The 23,143-nt window shown below is 61.4% G+C and overlaps 2 protein-coding genes across 3 annotated transcripts in view; both read left to right on the forward strand.

Moving 5' to 3' along the window:
• The window catches only part of PRPF6 (pre-mRNA processing factor 6), a 50,288-nt gene extending 39,344 nt beyond the window's left edge, over positions 1-10,944 (forward strand). For both annotated transcript variants that reach the window (XM_084887372.1, XM_084887373.1), the window contains 9 exons: positions 2,226-2,347; positions 3,719-3,857; positions 4,669-4,788; positions 5,029-5,205; positions 5,634-5,767; positions 6,366-6,457; positions 8,156-8,270; positions 10,132-10,258; positions 10,685-10,944. In XM_084887372.1, coding sequence (XP_084743498.1) covers positions 2,226-2,347; positions 3,719-3,857; positions 4,669-4,788; positions 5,029-5,205; positions 5,634-5,767; positions 6,366-6,457; positions 8,156-8,270; positions 10,132-10,258; positions 10,685-10,837 — 1,179 coding nt within the window. In that variant the 3' untranslated portion in view covers positions 10,838-10,944. The remainder of the gene's footprint in view (positions 1-2,225; positions 2,348-3,718; positions 3,858-4,668; positions 4,789-5,028; positions 5,206-5,633; positions 5,768-6,365; positions 6,458-8,155; positions 8,271-10,131; positions 10,259-10,684) is intronic.
• Positions 10,945-11,069: 125 nt separating this feature from the next.
• Positions 11,070-14,840, forward strand: LOC311624334 (uncharacterized protein C20orf204). Its single transcript, XM_084887386.1, has 4 exons — positions 11,070-12,430; positions 13,842-14,114; positions 14,198-14,350; positions 14,500-14,840. The coding sequence occupies exons 1-4, from the start codon at positions 12,428-12,430 to the stop codon at positions 14,656-14,658; spliced, it is 588 nt and encodes a 195-aa protein (XP_084743512.1). The 5' UTR covers positions 11,070-12,427; the 3' UTR covers positions 14,659-14,840.
• The last annotated feature ends 8,303 nt before the right edge of the window (positions 14,841-23,143 follow it).

Genomic DNA, 23,143 nt, shown 5'->3' on the forward strand with positions numbered 1-23,143 from the left:
TGTCCGAGGTCAGCGGTGGCTCGCCTCGTTCTGTGGCGTCGCTGCCAGGCCACTTCCTCGGGCCTCCGTGGCCTGAGGAGGGCCCCGGCCTGTCTCTGGCTCCACGGGTCCGGTGAGTTGGAGGCGTCCGGGCCAGTGGTTCTGCGGGGCCCCTGGCCTCAGCCTGCACGTGTCTCATGGGCGGGTTGAGGTTCTGCATCTTGGTGGGGACTGCGTCCTCCCGGCAGGTTGTGCTGGGGGCCGTCTGCACCCATTCAACCCTGACCAGTCCAGGGGGCGCTTGCCAGGCTCGCCAAGGGAAGGTTACTGGTTTTCCCCTTTTAATTAAGCAGTATTTCGTGGGGGACACTTTGAGACTCCCCACATCTTGTTTCTCGCCAAACTTTGACCTGCAGGCCCATTAAGTTTGGCCTCTGTCAGTTATTGCCATGGTATTTGCCAAATGGAGGTTTTTTATTTATTTTTTTATTTTATTATTTTTTTTTAAATATATTTTTATTGATTTTGTACAGAGAGGAAGGGAGAGAGAGATAGTCAGAAACATCGATGAGAGAGAGTCATCGATCAGCTGCCTCTTGCACACCCCCCACTGGGGATATGCCCGCAACCACGGTACATGCCCTTGACTGGAATCGAACCCGGGATCCTTCAGTCCCCAAGCCGACGCTCTATCCATTGAGCCAAACCGGTTTCAGCCAAATGGAGGTTTTTTTAAATGTTGTTTCCTCTGATTGATTAGAGTTTATTAGAAGGAATTCTACAGTGAAGGACAGCCTCCCTCTCTCCCTCATTCATGTGGCATCCACCCCTTTACATCAGGAGAGACTGAGGGTCCCACTCGGTTCTCTGGGAGTCTGTCACCATGGCCATCGTCCCAAGTCCTGTGTGCACTGTGGCCCCCGCCCCTCCCCTGAAGGCGGTGTTGGCCGTGTCCCAGCTACCAAGCCGGCCTGCAGATGGCCTGTGCCCACTGACCACACACCACATTTGGGTCGAGAGACACAGGCCAACTGCTACACCTTGTTACAACCTTTTAATATGTAATACGACATACAAAAGTATGAAGAATCCTTATATAATAAGAGCCTAATATGCTGTGTCCAGTCATTTGTTTGAGTAATCTCTATGATGCGAATTGACCACCAGGGGGCAGACTCTTCGACCAGTTGGTTAGCTTGCTGCTGGGGTCCAGCCCATCGGGATATCCACACAGCCTCTGTGTTGGGAGGAACTCTCTAAACACCCAGAGGACCCCAGCCCCCAGTTGCCGAGCCTCTGTTTATTCCGAATGCAGTTAGACACTGTGCCTGTTTGCTTTCCTTACTGTTGGCCCCGTGGGGGTGTGGTGGGCGTCGCCCTGCAGACAGTAGCAGAGGGGGGTGGCCTGAGCTGGTGCAGTGTCCTCGTTTCCATCCTCTTTACAAGCCCACAGCTGCCCTCAGAGCTGTGCCCTGAGCGGAGCAGAGGGGTTTGTGCTTGGAGTGCGGAGCGTTGTCCTGGGCTCTCACCCCGGAAGGCCTGGCCGAGCTGTCATGTGAGCCTGTGGGGCGTGGGGCGGTGGCTGTGGTGGACGGAGGCCGGAAAGCCTTGTGCCTGGCCTCCGGGACCTTGGTCAGAAGTGATGGGAAGGGTGCAGGCCAATGTGCCCACGCCCACGGCAGGGCCTCCTGGTGTGTGTGGTGCGGGCTCAGCAGAGGCCGTGGCACTGAGGAGGGACCCAGTCTGAAGTGGCTGAAGGGAAGCAGCCTTGGGTGGCTCGGGCCCTCCTGTACGAAGATGCACAGGTGTGAGGCTGCTTGTCCAATTCCAGTTCACGTCCCACTGGCAAAGCTTTGTTCCTGACACACTTCCTAGTGGATTTTCATCGCAAGACACAAGCCTGTTCTTGACAGGAGAGGACTTTGCATATCTGCGGTGTGTGTGACTTACAGTTAAAATACATGCTGCACTTTTTTCAAAAGGACCTCACATGCATGGATGTGTTCACCCCGTGCCCGCCCGCTCCCCTGCAGCCGTGGTGGGTGTTCCACACACCAGCTCCCATGGTCTGTCTGGGCTGGCAGGCCGCCCTGTCGCAGCCCCCCCACATGCTCCCACTTTTGTGCTCACACCCCATCCTCCTGTGTGGTATGGCTTCTAATGGAGGGCGCCCTTGGGGAGGGCACCACACCTCATGCTCCGAGGCCAGTGCGGGCCACCCGTCCTTACACCTGTCTCTGCTCCAGTGTGTGGCCCACAATGCCCTGGAGTGCGCACGCGCCATCTACGCCTACGCTCTGCAGGTGTTCCCCAGCAAGAAGAGTGTGTGGCTGCGGGCCGCCTACTTTGAGAAGAACCATGGCACCAGGTACGTGGGGAACTCTACCTGCACGCAGCTGCACCTCCAGCTCTAGGCTATGCTCCCACAGTCGGGCGAGTGCCTGGCTGGCACTTGGCAGCTGGAGCTGTGCCTGTGGCTCCTCGGGTGACAGGGTTATCGCTGTTGTATCGTTGTGGCACTGAGGCACAGGGGGCCTCTCTGCCAGAGCAGAGCACCTGCGGCCGAGCCTCAGGGTTCCTGGTGCTGGAGCTCAGGGCCCGGAGTCCGTGTCTTGCCAGCTCTGGCTCCATCAGTATGGGCGGGGCGGCATCTGGGCCCAGGCAGGCATGGTTTTCATTTAAATTTGCTGGCTTTGGGTTGGAGTTGGGTTTTGTGCTCTGAGGAGGTCCTTCACAATTTTCTCTAATTGTGCTCTATAATTGGAAAAACCTTCAGACCTGCCTCAGTGCCACAGTCACTGATTAGATTAGGTGTTGCAATTCTGGTGGCGAGGAGGTTGGCGGGGCATCGGCTCACGTCACTGTGCACCCTCTGACTGTGCACCCTCAGCCCAGGCTGACTGCTGCTGTCCCGCTGGTGGGGATGGCCTTCCTGATGACCAGGGCTGCCCTGAGACCATTGAGACCTCTTTCCTGTCTTTGGTGCTTTTGTCCCCTCCTCACTCCTACCAGCTGGTTTGTGTTGCGACGTTCACTCCTTTGGGGACATTTTGAGCTCACCCTGTACAAGTTCGCTTCAGATGTTTCTGCCTAGCAGAGCCTGCCCTCCAGCTGTGGCCCTGGGGGCACTGCTGCTGTTGGTCCTGGCTCAGAGCAGCCCCTCCTCCCATCTGGCACCTGTGCCATCTGCCGGCTCAGGAGGGTGAGGGAGGCAAGTGCTTGGGGCCTGGGGGTCTCGGTCCCGGGCTGTGTGCTGTCCCGCTTCCTGCACAGGGTCTCGCTGCGGAGGTCTGAAGAGGCCGCCTGTGCCAGGTGGCAAGGAAAGGGGCGGTGGGCTTTACAGCTGCTACCCAGGCTGGCGGTCTTGCTCAGTATGACCTAAAATAACTTTCTCCCGGGAAGACCGTGCCTGGATGCCAGGGCGTGGGCGGAGGCCGGGAGCTTTATCGGCGGATCTGCGCGCAGATGAAAGGCCCTCCTGTCACCCAGACCGCGCGGCTGTAAACGGGTTCCAAGACGCTCCTCTGTCCGCTCTGCTATGTGAACAATGCGCCACTTTGTAGCACCCTCCGCAGTGTTGGTTTTAGAGCCTTTGTGGAGAGGAGATTTCCCCGCTCTCTCCCCATCGTAAAGCTGGTCAATCATTGATGGGGCCGGACTTTGGAGCAGTAACTGTCTTTTCAGCGCCCGCACCGCGGCTGCAGTGCTGTGCGCTGTGGTGACGTGGCCCATCTTGCAGGGAGTCGCTGGAAACACTTCTGCAGAGGGCCGTGGCCCATTGCCCCAAGGCGGAGGTGCTGTGGCTCATGGGCGCCAAGTCCAAGTGGCTGGCGGGCGATGTGCCCGCGGCGAGGAGCATCCTGGCTCTGGCCTTCCAGGTGGGTGAGGTCGGCTGAGTTGTGAGGGCACCGGTGCGCGCACCTCCCCTGGTCTCCTCCCGCCCACCGGCCGTGCTGGCCCGAGGGCCGTGCGTGGTCACAGGGCACGGGACTCGGGCTGCTGTGCAGGCAGCTGGCGCCCACGAGGACCTGAGAACAGGGAAGATGGCCCAGCTGGTAGACACGTGCCTCTTGGTCACCACCACTCTGTGTGTCCACCGGCCACATGTTCCAGAACACAGAACACAGGGAGAGCAGGAGCATTCCCGGGGCGGGGTGGGCGGAGGGTGGAGCACACGGTGAGTGACAGCATGGCTTCGACATGGAAGCTAGGTGTTCCAGTTCTTGGAGCAGGGAACCCTGCGCCCCTTGCCTCAAGCACCGCCCGCCCCGCCGCCCCCCCCCCCCGCCCCCCGCCGCCACATGGGTCACACGTGGGAGCATTACCCGAGGCATCTGCATCAGCCAGGCTGTCACACAGACAGGAGCCTGTGCAGTGCTCTGTGATGGGGCGTTTGTCAGTAGTTGCAGCATCTTTTGTATAAACTGGGGTGCTGTATACAGGTGGAGCTGTTATGACCGGCTAGTATGATTCCAAGAGAAGGGCTGGCACTGGGCTGGCTGTGCCCTCTGCTGTCTCATTCCCCCATCTGCCCTGACGCCACTGCCAGTCACTGTAGTGCCACTTTCGGGTTGGCATGGTCAGCAGGTGTGGCCAGGGTGCTCCCAGGAGGCTGCTTGTGTTAAGTGAGCCCAGCCTCACCCACTTCTGTCCTGTGCCCACTGTGGCTGTGCTGGGCTCACCCTCCAGGCCAACCCCAACAGTGAGGAGATCTGGCTGGCGGCCGTCAAGCTGGAATCGGAGAACAACGAGTATGAGCGGGCCCGGCGGCTGCTGGCCAAGGCTCGGAGCAGCGCACCCACCGCCCGGGTGAGCAGAGTGGTCAGGCCACGCGGGGCCTCCTGTCCTGCAGTGTCGGGAAGGGGGCGGTCAGGGGGGAGGGGGTGCCTGAGGCCAGGACACTGTGGGCTCACACAGCTACAAGGCAGCTTACAAGGTAAATAGCCGAACAAAAGGCATTTAAGCAACAAAGGTGCCGGGCAGCCCGGGCTCGGTGCTAGAGGCTGGGCCAGAGGCGGTGGGGAGGCTGACTGATGTGTGCCTCCCCAGGTGTTCATGAAGTCTGTGAAGCTGGAGTGGGTGCTGGGGAACATTGAGGCTGCCCAGGAGCTATGTGAGGAGGCCCTGAAGCACTATGAGGACTTCCCCAAGCTGTGGATGATGAAGGGGCAGATCGAGGAGCAGGAGGAGCAGACGGACAAGGCTCGGGAGGCCTACAGCCAGGGGGTGAGCTCTGCACGCGGCACACTTGGGCCCAGTGGTCAGCACCTGCTTTGCCCCTGCAGGGCCTCGTCCCCTGCTCAGGGCAGTGCTTCTGGCACTCCCGATGGTGTGCGACAACCCGACTCGGGGTCCTTCAAAGCTGTGAGCACTGCACGTGGTGCAGGTTATGCCATCTCTAATGTACAACTGCTGTGTGCACACCCTGTACACGTGAGCAGTGCACAGCCATGCACATAAACACACACGCACCTTGTATACACATGTGCCCAGTGCAGCCTGCACATTACACCTATAACCAAGGCATGAAGTGGATGGGTCTCCATGGACATGGGCAGCCTGACTCTCTGGCTTGAGGAGCTGGCCATAGCTGTCACAGCCCCTCCCAGGTCCCAGCCAAGCCCCTCCCTCTTACTTGTCTTTCTTGGCCACAGCTGAAGAAATGCCCCCACTCCACACCCCTGTGGCTTTTGCTTTCCCGGCTGGAGGAGAAGATCGGGCAGCTGACCCGAGCTCGGGCCATTTTGGAGAAGTCTCGCCTGAAGAACCCGAAGAACCCCGGACTGTGGTGAGCCTCGGGCGCCCTCGCCAGTGCTCATGGGCAGCCGCTGGGCAGTGTTTCCGGTTCCGGCTTCGCAGGAAGAGTGGCAGGTCCCGGTTGTGAGGAGGGTTCAGCCCAGTTGCTCAGCGCAGTTGAACTTGTCTGAGAGCAGGTGTCCAGGGGAGCCAGCAGCTAATGATGGGGGAGCGAGGATGGAGGAAGTCCCAGAGCTGCTCCATAAAAGACATGGCATCTAGGCGAGACCTTGAGGGATGAATAGGAGTTTTGCCCAGGGGTCAGCGCAGGGTCAGAGTCCGGGCTGGAGCGGGCAGCGGGGGCTGAAGGAGACGCCCCTGTGTTGTGCACTCACAGCCGCCGCAACACGCCGTCTGTCCTCCCACCCATCTTCCTGGCACTAGAGGAAGACCAAGAGTGCCCATGCCCTGAAGAAACACGATGTCAGGGCCCCAGGCTCCGGGCAGGGCCGTTAACAATGGGCCCACAGTGTGGCGCCAGTGCGCCCCTGCTCCCTGTGGCAGCGAGGGCAGCTCCCGCTGGTCAACTCTGTGCTCAGGCTGTATGTCCACGGGAAGGCTCAGACCTCCCTCTTGGCATGTGTTCTCAGGTTGGAGTCTGTGAGGCTGGAGTACCGTGCGGGGCTGAAGAACATCGCCAACACGCTCATGGCCAAGGCGCTGCAGGAGTGCCCCAGCTCCGGTAAGGCCGGCTGCGCCGGGCAGGCTGCAGGCACTTCCTGGGTGGTTTGCATGAGTCACTTTAGTCAGAAGGTTTATTGACACAGTCATTGAGACATTGCAACTGAATTCGCCGTCAGGGGATTCCACTTCCTGTTCTGAGGTGCTGCCACTTCTCTCCTTCACCTTTTACTGTGTTACCCCAAGTCTGTGAGGGACGCACATGCAGTGTGAACGGATTTGGAGTGAAAAGGGAATGAAACCACCTCTGAGCCACTGCTCAGAGACCACTACTTTGAGCTTTTTGTAAAGTAACAAAGTACGTTTAGTTCTTGTGTTGTTTCCATTGCTTTCTAGAGAGAGTAGAAGGGAGGGGAGGGAGTGAAGGATGGAAGGAGAGAGAGAGAGAGAAAGAGAGAGAGAAACATTGATGTGAAAGACACACATCAACTGGATTGCCTCCCGCAGGCGCGCTAACGAGGCAGGGAGCAAACCTGCAGCCCAGGTACATGCCTTTGGCTGGGAGTCGAACCCATGGCCCTTCGCGTGTGGGCCGACACTCTAACCACTGAGCAACATGGCCGGGGCTAGTATGTTTAGTTATGTGATTTTTTTTTTTTTTTGATTTTTTTTTTTATTGATTTCTTACAGAGAGGAAGGGAGAGGGACAGAGAGCCAGAAACGTCGATGAGAGATAAACATCGACCAGCTGCCTCTTGCACACCCCCTACTGGGGATGTGCCCGCAACCAAGGTACATGCCCTTGACCAGAATTGAACCTGGGACCTTTCAGTCCGCAGACCAACGCTCTACCACTGAGCCAAACTGGTTTCGGCTTTGTGATTTTTTTAAAGCTGAAAAGTTGGTGAGAATTTTCTATTATCGATGACTCTTCAAGGATATAAATTATAAAATTTTGTAAATATTGCCCTAACCGGTTTGGCTCAGTGGATAGAGCATCAGCCTGTGGACTCAAGGGTCCCAGGTTCGATTCTGGTCAAGGGCATGTAACTTGGTTTCGGGCACATCCTTGGCAGGGGGTGTGCAGGAGGCAGCTGGTTAATGTTTCTCATTGATGCTTCTAACCCTCCCTCTCCCTTCCTCACTGTAAAAAATCAATAAAATATATATATATATATTTTTTTAATATATTTTATTGATTTTATACAGAGAGGAAGGGAGAGAGATAGAGAGTTAGAAACATCGATGAGAGAGAGTCATCGATCAGCTGCCTCTTGCACACCCCCTACTGGGAATATGCCCGCAACCAAGGTACATGCCCTTGACCGGAATCGATCCCGGGACCCTTCAGTCCCCAAGCCGACGCTCTATCCACTGAGCCAAACCGGTCCCGGCTAAAATATATTTTTTTAAAAATCAAAATTTTGTAGATATGACAGCACCACTCAACTATTCTAAATTTTTAATCTGATTTAATTCAGTATTACAACCTTTCTGTGTGATTCTTGACTGGCATTTCTGATGGTTTTATTACAATTGACTTGGATGTGGAATTACTGAGCCGCAGGAGTGAGACCTTGTTATTTCCAGCCCGTCATCCCCAGAAAGCTGTCCGGCCTGTGCCCTCGGGGCTGCGGGCGGGCTTATGTGGTCTGTGGTGCTCCCAAAGCAGGGCCTCCTCTCGGCTGCGGTGTTGGCCGGACAGGCTGTTTGCGAGCTGCGGTCAGAGTCTGAGGTGTGGCGTCTCTGTGAATTTCAGGTGTCCTGTGGTCTGAAGCCATCTTCCTTGAGGCCAGGCCCCAGAGGAGGACCAAGAGCGTCGATGCCCTGAAGAAATGCGAGCATGACCCCCACGTGCTCCTGGCCGTGGCCAAGTGAGTGGAGAGACCTGTGGGCTCCCTGGCCCTGGGTCCCTAGACCTCTGCGGCGAAGCGCTGTGGCCTCTTGGAGCAGAGGCCGTGCGGACATGAGCTGCCTGGATTGCCTGGTCCCCTCTGTCCAGTCCTTCAGATGCGACTGCTCCTCCGTGTCTGCCACTTTGTAGCTACACACATACATGCCCTGGGTTTCAAGACAGACCGACGTCGAATGTTGATGCACACAATTTAATTCCTAAGCAGAGCCCCTCTGGCTGAAAGGGCTGTAAGCCAGGGACTGGGCTCCCAGGCCAGGACAGAATGTCGCTCCTTGGTGGCCTGGGAGCCATCGGGGCCGTGGGTCCGGCTGTCAGTGCCTGGGTTGTGGAAATGCCACCTTTTTTTTTTTTTTTTTTTTTAATATATTGTATTGATTTTCTTACAGAGAGGAAGGGAGAAAGAGAGAGAGCTAGAAACATCGATGAGAGAGAAACATCGACCAGCTGCCTCTTGCACACCCCCTATTGGGGATGTGCCCGCAACGAATGTACATGCCTTTGACCGGAATCAAACCTGGGACCTTTCAGTCCGTAGACCGACACTCTACCGCTGAGCCAAACCGGTTTCGGCAAAATGCCACCTTCTTCAGCGCAAATGGTCTCTGGGCAAAAGGAGGTCGGTGACCTCCCACCATGAGCTTGTGTGTCGGGTGCTGGGTCAAGGCTCCCTGGGGAGGGTGAGCTGTGGGGCGTGGGAAGGAGCTCGGGGTCCTGGGAGCACTGGGTGAGGCTGTGGCCCATTAGTGGAGCGTCTTGAGAGCTGCCGCTCCCTGCTTGCTTGCAGGAGGACTTCCTGAGAAGAGTGGGACCTACGTGTAGGGCAGGGCTTGCATACGGACGGCTCCTGGGGCGGCTGCTCACCCGGGAGAGGTGGCAGCTGGGCTGTCAGAGCCTGAGCCGGGGATGTGCCCAGCTGGCCTTAGCGCTCTGCCCAGCACCTCTTCTCACTGCTGTGGGGGCAAGGGCCTCCCACAGGCTCCTGAGGCCGTCAGGCTCCCTCCCTCCTGTGCCGTGCTTCCGCCTCCCAGAGTGACCTTTATGTGTGCCACTCAGATAGGACGGCCATAAACCTCATAAAAGGCTTTGCTAAAATCAACAAGTCACTCCTTGCTGTTCCCAGGCTGGTGTTCTGTGTGCCTGCTATCTGGATTTGTGCTCTTTAAATCACAGTTTATCTAACACCAAGCAATTAAGAATACCACAAGGCTTAAAAAACAATCAAGCTATCATTGCATCCAATTACTCGGTTTCGTTACAGAGCGGCCCCAGCAGCTGCCTGGTGGAGGTTGGTGTGCCCTGGGCATCGGACCTGGCGAAGGGGCGGCCGGGCTGGGTGAGGGTGGGAGCAAGTCCTCCCCCGTCCTGTCCTCGCTAACGGGCGGGGCTCTGTTGACCCTCAGTCAGGACACGGTGTCTGCCTGCCGGGCCAGGTGCCTGTGCGGGCCTGAGCCCTCTCATCGGGGGCTGCCTACGGGCAGGAACGGGCCAGGCCTCCCTTCCTTTCCGCATCAAAGCCGTGTTCACATTCTTGTCAGTTTCCTTCCATCCCCTGTATCCTCCCTGGAGGAGAGAGGGATGAAGGCGTGCAGGTTCCTTCCTCCGAAACAGGTGGTTAGGCACTGGGGGAATGGCTCTGGCTTTGTGACCTGCACGGTTTCCAGGTGGCCAGGCCCCTTCCCCGGCCTCCGGGGGAGCCCAGGGCTCGCAGGGAGGACAGGGGCCACGGCCTGTCTCGGGGCTCATGCTGCACCCACACATGGGGAGGCTGGAGCAGGCCCCGCTGGCCGCTCACCCTGGGTCTCCCCCTCCGGCTTCCACAGGCTGTTTTGGAGTGAGCGGAAGATCACCAAGGCCCGGGAGTGGTTCCACCGCACCGTGAAGATAGACTCGGACCTGGGGGACGCCTGGGCCCTCTTCTACAAGTTCGAGCTGCAGCACGGCACCGAGGTCTGCGGCGGCCGGGCGGGGGGGAAGCACTCTGCTGGCAGCTTGTCCTCCGCAGCTGTTTGCGGTTACAGCTCGTAACCTCAGCCTGAGATGTAGGTGTTTGGGCCTGTTAAGCGGCCTGTTCGCATCTCAGTTGGTGATGGGGTCCCAGTAGAAATGAGGATTGTCCTGGTGCCCCGGTATCGCTTCCAGGGGAGGCTGGGCTCACAGGGTGGAGTGCCCACGAGAAGTTACTTTGCCTTTGAGGGAGGTAGGGGCTTGACTCTGCTATACATCTGGGTCAGGCCTGCCCCAAAGTCATCTGTCCGGGGGGTGCAGGGGGGCTGCTCCCAGCAGCAGGGCCAGCTGGGGCTGAGGGGCACAGCGGGACGGGGGAGGGAGAGCCCGGGAGGAGCCCTGTCTCAAGAGCCCTCTTGCCCCATCCAGGAGCAGCGGGAGGAGGTGAGGAGGCGCTGCGAGAACGCCGAGCCGCGGCACGGCGAGCTGTGGTGCGCCGTGTCCAAGGACATCGCCAACTGGCAGAGGAAGATCGGGGAGATCCTCGTGTTGGTGGCAGCCCGCATCAAGAACACCTTTTGACTGGGCGGTCCCTCGGGCTGGGCTCTCGGGGCGGGTGGCGAGGTGCCTGCCTGCCGTGTGGGGACAGGGTTGGAGAGGCTGGAATTAAAGTTTTTCTAGGTAGCGGAGAGGTTGGTGACCTGTTGGTTTTCTCTGGGCCTCCTGGCTTGTGCTGTGCGCCAGTCTGGCCTGGAGGGCTCGGCGCTCTTGTGTGCAGGGTGGCCTCTGAGAGGAAGTGACTCGGGGGGAAGGTGGTAGGACGTGTACCTTTGCTAGTGACTTGTCTGTCCCCTCGAGCCTGCAGTTCCTCTGGAGCGGGGCACCAGATCACAGGTTCGCAGGAGGAGAGGGAGGCCTCTGTGAGTCTGAGTGCACACAGCCACGTCCTCAGCCGCCTCCAGAGCCAGTTGCCGAAAGGTGCCTGGGAGGTCCTCCGGCTGGTGGTGGAGGAAGATGTCACCGTGAGAGATGTCCTCGCGTTTGCAGGTGGCTTTGCTTTTGTTGCTTTATAGTCAGCAGAGCTCCTAAAGCACCTGTAGCTGCCTGCCTGTGTGCTGAACAGGAGTCCCGGGACACTGGCAGGCGGGACGCAGGACCTGAGGCCCTGCGTGGAGAGGCGGCGGTCTGCCCAGGCCCGGCACCCTAAGCTTCGTGGCGCTCCTTCGTCTGTGCCGTGGAAACAGGCTCAGGGAGGGACAGACAAGTCGCTGGCTGTGGCCACAGGGACGTGGGTGGTCTTCTGCGCCCCGAGCGGGGCGTGTCTTCTGGGCACCCCCTCTGGCTTTGACGTCAGGTGAGCTCCCTGCGGGAAATTGGAAAGTCCAGAGCATCAGGATCATCCGCGGGAACGTCTTGGGCGTCCTTTTCGCAGATGTTTGGCGGCACATTCTTTTTCTCCTTGGGAAACACTTCATCTCCACCCCTGGCGAGTGGGTCCCAGAGGCTGTCCCTGTCCTCCGGGGCCAGCCAGGAGGGGCAGCAGCTGGTCAGGTGCGGGGCCAGCGGGAAGTCCCACGCAGGGACCTGCTGGGGCAGGACCCCTGGCGTCGGGTGGTGCTGGTGTGGTGCGGATAAAGTCCCCTCGCTGCTGCTGCTGTGGCCAGGTTCCTGGGAGAAACAGCCCTGCCCGCCTCAGAGGGGGACCCAGATGGGGGGTGCAGGTGGCCCCCTACTTGGCTCCCCTTCCCCACCTGGCTGTACTGCCCACTGGGCACCCCTCCCCACCCCCTTTGGGATAGCACATGTCTGTGGGGCTGGTGACTCAATCCAGGACCCACTGGGTGGGAAGAGAGCCCAGCACTGCTGGGTCCAGGGTCAGGTTAATTGGAGAAGCGATTGGATACGGAGTTGGGAGAGGGAGGGCGCAGGCTGGGATCCTGGGGCCTCCCTCCTCCCTCCCTCCTTTGCTGGAGGAGCCAACTTCAAAAGCCTTGTCCGCCTGCCGCCAGCCCAGCCACAGCCGCCCTGCTGCAGCCCGTCCGGGGACGCCTTCGGCTGGACTGGCTGGGCTTGGAGCGGACCTGGAGAGGTTCCTGCGCCCCACTGAGGACCCCGGGATCATGCTGGAGGCTCCCAGGCGGGAATGAGGGAGGGCCTGCCCCTGAGAGGCCCATGGTGAGCAGCTTCGGGCCTAGGGAGGGGGCGCACATGGCCCAGGGGCTGGGGGCTGGGAGCTGGGAGCCGGCACAGCCCCGGAGGCTGCCTGATCCTCGGTGCCCCACCGGCCGGTGAGGGCCGCCTGGGAAAGCCCCTTGGAGGCTGCGGAGCTGGCCCTGCGTGCTCGGGCCGCAGGTGCCGGGCCGAGCCTTTGCCAGCAGGGTTGGGGGCAGGGAGTCTGCAGGCTGGGCTGAGCCTTGGGGCCCTGTGTGTGCACGTGTGCGTGCACGTGTGTGTGCGTGTGTGCCTGTTGGGGAGATCCACAGATGGGTGTTCTGAGGATCCCAGGGCCACAAACTTTCCCACTTGGACGTCCCTCCTCCAGCACCAACTTGTTCCCCTGTCACTGCCCTCTGACCCACAGCGGCAGAGGGGCAACTCCGGGTTGGCCACCCACTGTATGCCCAGGGTGGGGAAGGGGCACAGCTAATTGCATCTGCACCTCCAGCAGCCAGGGGCCCGTGCAGGAGCCTGCACACGGGTACCTGCTGGGGTGCTGCGGGGGGCTCTCGGCCAGGGCTGGGAAGCCGAGTCGAGTCCTGGTCTCGCTCGGTTCACTTGATTAACTTTCCAGTCGCTGTTGGAGCCTGAGGGTGGGTTTGGGGGCTGGGGCTGGAGACAGGTCTTTCTCTGCGAGGCCTGGGCTTCTGAGGGGGTGGATTTCCACCGTGGGAGCCGGCCCCCGTTCTGAGGAGGGAGGCCTTAAGCAGGGTATCTGGTGGGGCAGAGTGCGCCCCCTCCCTTCTCGTCTGGGGGTTTCCCCAAGCCTTCCACCTCTGAAGGGCGTGGCCGTCAGCTCCGAGACCTCACCCTGTCCCCGTCTGGTTAGGTGTGCAGGGACCCCCATCTCCTGGGTCAGGGCTGATGTAGGAGAGCCCCTGAAGGGGTAGTTCTGCCCGGGGCTCCTGGGAGGAGGGCGGGCTCACAGAAGTGAGCCCGGCTCTGGGAGGGGCACCCTGCGGTACCCGCCAAGGCCAGCCCTGCCCCCAGGCTGTGGGCTCCAGAGCGTCTGTCTCCCCAGCCTCACCCCTCAGCGGTGAGCCGGCTTAGCGGGCCCTTCTGTCTTCAGCTACAGCGACGGCATGTTAGCTTCAGGTGCGCCCCCGTGCCCGGCTTTACAGAATGAGCGGTCACCCCAGCAAGCCAGCACAGCCTGCTGTCAGTCTGCGGACCTCCCCTCGGCCGTGCATCCCATGACTTGTCTGGCCCTGCCTGCGCCTCAGCTGCTTGTTGGATGTTGGGGTGACATCTGCTTTTACACCAGCTCAGATTCCTCAAGGGTGTGGCGGAGCACACTGCCTGTGAGGCTGCTGGAGGGGAGACCCCTCCACAGGCCTGGGCGCCCCACCCTGACCTGGCGGCCTTTTAGGTAACCCCCAAGCCCATGCTCTGGGCGCTCCTGCTGGTGCTGCTAAGAACCTCAGTCCCCACCCAGCCCGGCGCCTGCAGTGTCCCCGATGTGCTGCGCCACTACCAAGCTGTCATCTTTGAGGACCTGCAGGCCGCTGCGAGGCGGGCAGGGCCCGGGGCTGCAGGGGACGGGCCAGGCCCCAGACAGCTCCGTTTCGTTGAGAAAAACCAGACTGACGCCGTGGCCCCTGGACGGCGGGGTCGGGTGGGGCCCTCCTGTGGCGCCCAGAAGGTGAGGAGATCTCCCGCTCACGCCCTTCAGCCTCGTACTGGCCTCTCGGGGTTCTCCCCAGCCGCGGTTTCCTCCCTCCCCAGGAGCACAGCATTCTCGCGTCCATCGTGGCCCTGGGCCGGGCCCTGCGCGGAGCGGTGGCGGGGGCGCCCCGCGGGGCCCTGGAGAGAGCCGCCTGGACCGTGGCCCTGCGCACCGAGGCGGTGATGCGGCGCCACTGCCGGCCGCTGCGCCAGGTGCGCGCTGCCCTGGGCGGGGCAGGTCCGGGCCCCCGGCCCTCCCACCATTGGGGCTTCACCGGGGCCCAGACCAGGCGGCACGCCCTGTCCCGGGCTGGGGGGCTCCTGGCTGGCGCCCAGGTGCTGACCGCCCGGCCGTTCCGCAGCCGAGCCGCCGGGGCTGGTGGGCCCAGCCGCGCACCCGGCACCGGCACCGGCACCCGCACCGCGGCCGGAGGCGGCGCCTGCTGCGGGCCCTGGACGCCGTCGCCACCTGCTGGGAGAAGCTCTTCGCCCTGCGCGCCCTGGACAGCCGGGGCCCCTAGCTCGCCTGCAAGCAGCCTGTGCTGGATGGAGCAGTTACCGGGAGTCTCGTCTGGTGACCACCGGGGGCTCCGTGTGGGCCTGGCTGGCCATTGAGCCCACCCAGGGCCCGGGACCTGGAGACCGAGCCCTGCCCCGGCCCAGCGCGCTCCCCCAGAGGCTCAATAAACAGCTGGTGTCGCCAGTCCGGTGCTTGTTCCGTTTGCCTGCTGGCGGGGGCGGGGCGGTGGCCCAGGCTCTGCTTGGTTGGGAGTGGGCGCTGGGGGAACCTGGGTACACTTCCTTTACACCTGGGCAAGGCCGCCCTTCCCAGCTCGGGCAGCAGGGGGCGCCTTCCCACGCTGGGCTCCTGCTCGGCCTGAGGCGCTGGGACGCGGTGCGTGTCCTGGGCTTCCCTCTGGAGCGGGGGAGGGGTGGTGCTGAAGGGGAAGGGAAGGCTGGGCTTTGTGAATTCACAGCAAAACAGCCGGATAAAGGAAACGGGCCTGAAGGGAAGCCAGAGCTGCTGGCCCTGGCTGCAAGCAGGGCCAGGCCGTTTCCTGCGGCCCTGGGAGGGGTGGCGGGCCCCTTGGTGGGACTGGACTGGCTGGCCAGAGACCACTGTCATGTCCTGGGGACCCAGCGTTTGCTTGCAGAGTGGGGCGCCAGTCCCTGCTCTCCCCCTTGCGGCTGCATGGGCCTGGGGTCTGTCCCCTCCTGAGTCCAGCCTGTGGCCAAGGGGGAGTCTGGCAGGCCAAGCGCTGGCTGAGACGGATGCTTCTCCGGAGACGGCTGCCCCCGGAGACCCCAAAGCAGGCCTTGCCTCAGGTCCTGGCAGAGCCGAGGCAGTGGGTGCAAGGAAGGCCTTCAGGGGGCAGCCGTTGGCGTGACCATCAGGACCTGACAGACCCTGCCCAGCGCCCTCTGTCTGTGTCAACACACTGAGTCCTGCAGCAGGAACTGTTGTCCGTTTTCTAGGTGAAACTGAGGCACCAGGAAGGGACTTGACCAGGTCACACGCAGGAAATGTAAGAGCGAGGGCAAGACCCAGCGGCGAGGGTGGCACCTAAATATGCCGTGGGCAGCGGGCGAGCCCGGCTCCCTCCTGACGCTGCCATCCATGAGGCGCAGCCCTGGGGCGGCACTCCCATGGAGGACTCTCTGCTGGCGTGCCCCACGGAGCGTGCCACGTGTGGAACGTGGCCGGCGCAGCCGGAGGGGCTGAGCTGAGGAGGGATGTTAGAGCTGATCAGGGGAGACCCAGTGCAGCAGATTGAGGCTGAAGGAATAGGCTGGGACATGAAGGAGGTCTAGGCAACCTGTGTCCTCTTTGAGGGGAGCAGACCTATGTTGGATGGAACAGTCACATCCCGGGCTCCTGCTGTGTGGGCCCTGAGGGGGAACAGGTCCAGTTTAGTTGGAGCCCAAGTTGGGGCTGGAGAAGGTCAGAGCTAGCGTCAGTGCAGGAGGCCCCCACCAGGCCCCTGTCTTTCCCGGCAGCCAGCTCCCAGCACGTGGGCCTGCCCAGGCCTGGGGCCATGGGCAGAGCTTGCCTGGGATGGCCTCCGGCGCTCATGGCTGCTGCCCACCCACCATGCCCTCCTCCTGCTGTGCTGGAAGCGGTGGTAACAGGCAGCCCCTTCATCCACCATGTGGCTCACACAACCGCAGAGTTTTAAGGACACAATCCCCATGCAGGTCCTGGACCACAACCACACGAGTGGGTGAGATGCTCCCACTCCCTGGCCCCACCCGGTAGTGTGTGTGTCAGTGTGCACATAGGCGTGTGCTGAGGGGTTACCTTTGAGTGTGTACATAGAGGTCCAGGCTGCTGCCTCCCCCTCCCCTGCCCAGTGAGCTCCCCTCTCTGAGGCCCTCCCGGTCTGTCCTAGCAAATTGAATGCCTGTGGGGCCGGCGTTGGAGGCCTCTGGTCTGAGCCAGCAGAACACAGCGCCCACGTTCCTGTTCCTGCAACGCCCCACCCACCCCTTCCACCCTCTGACCTTTCTCTTGAGCCTCCGACATGCCAACCCCTGGATGATGGGCCAGTATTGTGGGTGTGGGGGACCCGGGCCCTGTCCCCACATCTTAGAAGCCATCTGGCCTGACCAGTATGACTCAGTGGCTGATCGATGACCTAGGAACCAGGAGGTCACAGTTCGATTACTGGGCAGGGCACATGCTCAGTTTGTGGGCTCAATCCCTGGTGTGGGGCATGCAAGAGGCAGCTGATCAATGATTCTCATCACTGATGTTTCTCTCTCATCCTCTCTGAAATCAATAAAGATTTAAAAAACAACCGATAGATTGTTCATGATTAAAGAAGAAAAGAAACTATCTGTATCTGTGTCCTAAGACTGCTGTGAAAAATCACCACAAACCGGTTGGCTTAGAGCAGAACTTTCTTTTCTTACCATTCCAGAAGCCAGAGTCCCAAATCGGCGTCACTGGCCTGAAACCAGCGTGCCTGGGCCATGCTCCCTCCAGGCCCGCAGGCGGCCTGCCTGCTGCTCGCAGCTTCTGGCGCTGGTGTCCGTGGAGGCGGCTGTGTCACTGCCATCCCCACCTCCTCTCAGGAGGGGATTGCCCTGGGATTCAGGGCCACTCAGGTTCTGGGTGTGCAGATACGTCTTTGGGAGTCAGGGTGGGCTTCGGGCTTTTGGGATAACTTCATGGGCTGAGTGGGACCGTCCCGACCAGTCAGGTCTGGGGGCAGGTACAGAGCCACACTTGCTGAGACAGACTAGAGGGAGAGCCGGTGCCCGTCCAGACCTCAAGGTGCTGGCTGTCCTTCAGCCTGGGCACCGGGACCCCTCCATTGCTTTGTTCACCGCGACACATGAGCACTCAGTAAATGCACTGGCTGGGTCTGACTGGTGCTGGCCGAGCTGGAGTGAGACTGGCCCACCGGCCGCAGGGACAGCCACGCGCACAGGCATGGCTGGGTGCAGGGGCCCTCGTGTCCCTGCGTCTGCCGGTGTCATGCCCTCCCTGTGTCTGGGCTCACACGTGGTGGGGTCAGGGGTGCTGGTTCCAGGAGGCGGGGCTGGGACGCGGGGCCGAGCGGGCAGCAGATGGGGCTGCAGGGCACTAGCCAGGGTTGCGCAGCTTCCCAAAGCAGGGAGCCAGGCCCCCACACAGCGTGGGGAGGGGCCAGCTGACTTTGAAGAGCAGCCGCCCCCGGACTCCCCACATGGAGCTTTTGAAAGAACATCTGGAACCCGGGCCATCCACAAACTGGTCTCTGGGTTAGAAAAACCAAAGTTATCCTGACTTCACCACTGTGCTCCACGCCCCTGCTCTGCCCCTTCCCACGCTGCCGACAGGCCCACGGGGGAGGGGGGGGGAGGGGGCGGGGGTATGAGCTTTCCCTGGGGTCCTCGCATGCAGTTCTGGGTCCCTGGAGCCACGGCTGCCCCCATATCTGTGCTGGGTGCGGAGGACTGGACAGTGCCCGAGCGGGAGCCCGAGGAAGCACCTGCAGGGAGACCTGGGCACAGCCTGCCAGCAAGGGCCCTGCGTGTGAGCCTGAGCGGCCTGGCCTGCAGGTGTGAGGAGGCTGCCTCCCCAGCTGGGCCGCGGGGACAAACAGGCCCCGCTCCAGGAAGCACAGCAAACACTGTGTGGGTGCCAGGTGCTGCGGCCATTGTCCTTGCCAGCGGCCTGTGGGACCCTGGGGAACGTCAGCGACAGTCCCCATCCTGCCCCTCCCTGGGAAAAGGCCCGGCTTTGTGAGCACAGACACAAACACCCGGCCCGGAGCCGCACCTGCTGGGAAGGCCTGTGGGGAGTGAGGGTCGGAGCGTGTGCTGGGGGAGGGCGGCCCTGGGCGGGCGCTGGCCCCGCTGCTCCTCCCCGGCGGGCGGAGGGCGCAGCGGATTCAGGGACTCGCCCTCCCTCGCCCAGGGTGACAGTTGTGTGGGCTGGAGCTGCAGGGCGCCCCAGGGCCGGCCCGCCCCCGGCCTGCCGGCGAGCGGCCAGGGGTCCGGCTGCGGCCCCAGATAAGCCCGCGCGCTTCCTGCGCTTCCTCCCGGCGGCCCTTCCTGTCTCCGCGCCGGCGGGCGGGCCGCGGGCCTGGGCGGGCGGGGCGCCGCTCTGGGAACCGGCCTGGGCCCGCAGGGCTTCCCTGGGCCTGGCCATGGAAGGGGCGGGCGGGTGGAGCCGGGCCTGTGGGCTGGCACCGAAGAGGGGCACCTGGGCCCGCACCGGCCTGGGCCAGGCCTCCCACACGTTGGGCCGGACTCCCCCAGCCCGGCCTGCGGCAGGCGTGGGGGGCCTTGGCTGTAGGGGCCGTGGGATTGGAGCTCAGAGGCTCCGGACCCCCTTTGGGGACAGCTGCTCTGGCACATAGATTTGAGGTGCTTCATCTCCTCGCTCAGAGGTGTTCTTCCGGACACAAACGTTTGTCATTTTAACAGACACGTCCACACAAAATGTCACTGCATCGTTCACCGTAGCCAAGACGCGGGACCAACCCACTGTCCATCACTGATGAATCAAGAAATCAGTGTGGTCTGTCCATATGACGGAATATTATTCAGACTTAAAAATGAATGAGGCTGCCCTGACCAGTTTGGCTAGTGGATAGAGCATCCGCCTGCGGACTGAAAGGTCCCAGATTCAATTCCCGTCAAGGGCATGTACCTTGGTTGCGGTTTCTAACTCTCTATCCCTCTCCCTTCCTCTCTGTAAAAAAATCAATAAGATATATATTTTTAAAAAATTAATGAGGCTGGAAGGTGTGGCTCAGTGGTTGAGCAATGACCTATGAACCAGGAGGTCACAGTTAGATTCCTGGTCAGGGCACATGCCCGGGGGGCGGGCTCAATCCCCAGTGGGGGGCGTGCAGGAGGCGGTCGATCGATTATTCTCATCATTGATGCTTCTCTCTCTCCCTCTCCCTTCCTCTCTGAGATAAATAAAAATAAATATGCCAAAACCGGTTTGGCTCAGTGATAGAGTATCGGCCTGTGAACTGAAGGGTCCCGGGTTTGATTCCAGTCCAGGGCATGTACATTGGTTGCGGGCACATCCCCAGTAGGGGGTGTGCAGGAGGCAGCTGATCGATGTTTCTGTCTCATCAATGTTTCTAACTCTCTATCCCTCTCCCTTCCTCTCTGTGGAAAATCAATAAAATATATTTTAAAAATAAAAATTAAAAATAAATAAAAATAAAAAAGAATAAGAAACAGCCCAATGATGCTGGCACATGGGTGAACTTTGAAAATGTGATGCTAAGTGAGCAAAGCATGACTCAAAAGGCCACCTGCTGTGCGGCCCCACCCACTGCAGGGCGGGGACCGTGCTTTTGCCGTTTGGATATCCGTAATGCCGTCCTCGGGCCAGACAAATCAGCAACTTAAAAATTAGCTGCTACATTTGGTCAGACATTTGATTAATCGCCCTAATGCCTCGGCAGGGACCACACGAGTTCTCGGGCTTGCGCAGCCGCGCTGCGTGCCCCACCCAGCTCTGTGGGGAGTCTGGCCGGCGGTGCCCGAGCAGGAGCAGCGAAGAGGGCGCTGCACAGGGGCCGGTGAGGAACACGGGCCAGGACTGCTGCCGGTCTATAGAAAAACACTGAAGTCAGTGTGATGTTTGTACATTACAAATGTGTGTGGGTTTTGGCCGAAACTGGTTTGGCTCAATGGATAGAGCATTGGCTTGGGGACTGAAGGGTCCCGGGTTCGATTCCAGTCAAGGGCATGTACCTTGGCTGCGGGCACATCCCCAGTAGGGGGTGTGCAAGAGGCAGCTGGTCGATGAATCTCTCTCATCAATGTTTCTAACTCTCTATCTCTCTCCCTTCCTCTCTGTACAAAATCAATAAAAAAAAAAAAAAACCAAACCAAAATAAAACAAATGTGTGTGGGTTTTGTAGCATGTGAGCTGGGCGGTTGGATGGCCTGGTGCTTGTCCAGGGGAGGCCAGGGTGGTTTGGTCCCTGCTCGATCACCAGCCTGGCATCACGGGCTGGTGTGTGAGCACCGAGTTGGTGGTGGTGTATCTCTTACCAGTGTTCTTGAGGGTGGTGACTGGGTCTGCGGGGGAGAGGGTGCCGTTTACCTGCCCTCTGCCCACCTCCCTGCCCTCCTCCCACGGGCAGCTTGCTGGGAAGGGTTCAACACCCCGCAGGTCACTCCAGGGCCAGGCTGGTCCTGGGCGTGGCAGCCAAGGCTTTGCCAGACCGGGCGCTTGAACTTCCCGCCGGGCACTGGACTGCCTGGGCCTGTTCCTGGCCGGACTCAGCGGGAGCGGGTGGGCGCGGCGTGGGTGCGGGGTGGGGACTTCCCTTCTCTGACCCTTGGGGAACAGGTAGGTGGAGCAGGAGGCAGAGGTGGAAAGTCTGACCTGGAGCCGGAGCCACCCAGGCCCTGGGCTGTGGGCCTGCCTAGGACCAGCTGGCATCACGGGCTGGTGTGAGCAGGCCCCGTGGGGAGCCCCCGGGCGCGATGGACAAAGGGCCTCCCTCCGAGGGGACCGTCTCTCCTCCCCGGCCCAGCGCCACTGCCGAGGAGCGGCTTGCGCAAACGCTGCCCTTGGGGGAGGCCCGGGTACTTGTCCAGACCCTGCTCCTGGCAGGGACTCCTCCGGGGCTGAGGGTGGCTCCCGGGGAGAATGCTGCTGGGCCGCGCCCTCCTTGGGCAGTGGGTCCTGCCACCCAGGCGTCCGCGGGGCTCCTCTTCCCCCGCCTGGGCTGGGCCTCTGGTGAGATGGCGGAGGGCGGAGCCCGCAATGAAGGTGTGAAGGCTGCTCCAGCCTAAGCCGGCAAACGGCCAAGACAGCCCCGCTCAGCCCCGGAGCTGGCCTGGCACCTTTCTCAGTGTGTCCATGGTGTCGCCGGGCAGGGGCACTGGTGGCCCCGACAGGGCGGACCTCGGGCTGTGCACGTGGCTCTGGGCGGAGGCCAGGCCTGGCCGGGAGCGGGGGAGGGGCAGGAGGGCCCCCCCTGTGCAGAGGCTCCTGGGCTCCAGCTGCCATGTGCCCAGGCCTGGAGGGCCACGGCGGGGCACCCTGGCCAAGCGGACCGGGCTCCAGGGTGGGCCACCTGACCCCCAGCAGCGTCAGGCCCGGACAGGAGTTCCTGAGCTGGGAGAGGGGTGTGGCTGAGCGCTCCAGGGCAATGAGCATGCTCCCTGGGAGAGCCCAGGGCCAGAGGGCGCCTCTGAGCCCCTCCCCTGCTGGGGCAGAAGAGCCCGCACCGCCCGCGGTGCCGTCTCAACCTGCCTGCCCACTGTGTGCTCTGGTGGCCTGTGGGCTGTTTGTCTGTCCCTCCACCACTGGGGGCCTGTCCCACCTCTGCGTCCATCTCTGGCTCCCTCAGCTTGTCTCTCTCCATCCGTCTTTGAGTTTTCTGGGCCCTGCTGCTGATGGGGTAGGGACGGGGGGCCTAGATCCTGTTCCCCAGCTCTGCCAGCTGAGATGCAGGGCTCATGCCAGTTAACACACAGGCGACTGATGTCAACCTACCTCCAAGAGCAGGGCCGCCATAGCAGCCACACACCTTTCCCCTACACACCCGGCAGCAGACCCGCCTGTGACCCCAGGGCTTGCACAGGCGCACGAGCGGCCGGGCCCCGGCTCGCTGCACACCGTGTGCACGCAGTCACACCGGTCAGTCACCTTCATGGATGGTCCCTCTCAGCACCGCAGCTATGCTCAGAGCCTGGTGTGCGCACACACGTACGTACTGACTGACAAGCATGCTCACAGGTGTGCAGATTGCTTCACCCGCATCACAGGGCCTGTGCATCTCAGACACCATCTCCCCCAGAGCACATGCTCCTGGGAAAGTGTGACTTCCCCCATCAGGGTGGTCAGGGACCCTACACGGGGTGGGGGGCTGGGACGGGACAGACCAGGGAACACGTGCTCTCCCCTGGGCTCGGAAGACCAGCTCGGTGCTGAGGAGCTGGCGCAGGGGTCAGTCAGGGGTGCTACTGGACTCCACCCCGGGGGGATCACCCACGCAGGTGATTGCTGCCGACTTTTCCGAAACCTGGGGGCGCTGGGCAGGGGCTGGGCGGAGGAGGCGGGGGGGAAGGCCCGTCCTCCGGGCAGAGACCATGTGACTTCAGAGGGGGCGGCTGGAGATCGCGGCCTGGCCCCTGCTCTGGTCCGGACAGGTGGCCTGGAGCATCACGGATGTGTCGTGGCTCTGCCCGCTCCGGAGACACGGGTTGAAAATGACAGGCGGGGCCCAGGATGCGTGTCTGCGTACAGTGTCACACACACACACACACACACACACACCCGCCTCCATCCACGAGGCCATCTTGGGCAGTCGCTAGGCACGAAGGAAGTTTAAGGAGGAGGCAAGTTGGAGGAAACCTGGGTGAGGGGATTGCTCAGTATCTGACCCTATGAGGCTTAGGTGAAAATGGGACAGGGCAGAAGGGAAATGGAGGGCTGGAGGATGGGGAGTGCCCACAGCCCCTGCCTCCCACCCACTCTCCTGGGGCAGGATGAAAAAGTGGGGTCCGAGCTGGGGCCAGACTCTCGAGGGA

Source organism: Pipistrellus hanaki (assembly GCF_964339955.1).
Source record: "Pipistrellus hanaki genome assembly, chromosome: 6".
NCBI classification, from domain to species: Eukaryota; Metazoa; Chordata; class Mammalia; order Chiroptera; family Vespertilionidae; genus Pipistrellus; species Pipistrellus hanaki.

Excerpts from the sequence above, each read along its gene's own strand:
- LOC311624334 (XM_084887386.1), top strand. Across the intron at positions 14,115-14,197 it reads CCTCCTGTGGCGCCCAGAAG|GAGCACAGCATTCTCGCGTC; the intron begins GTGAGGAGATCT and ends CTCCCTCCCCAG. Across the intron at positions 14,351-14,499 it reads ACTGCCGGCCGCTGCGCCAG|CCGAGCCGCCGGGGCTGGTG; the intron begins GTGCGCGCTGCC and ends GCCGTTCCGCAG.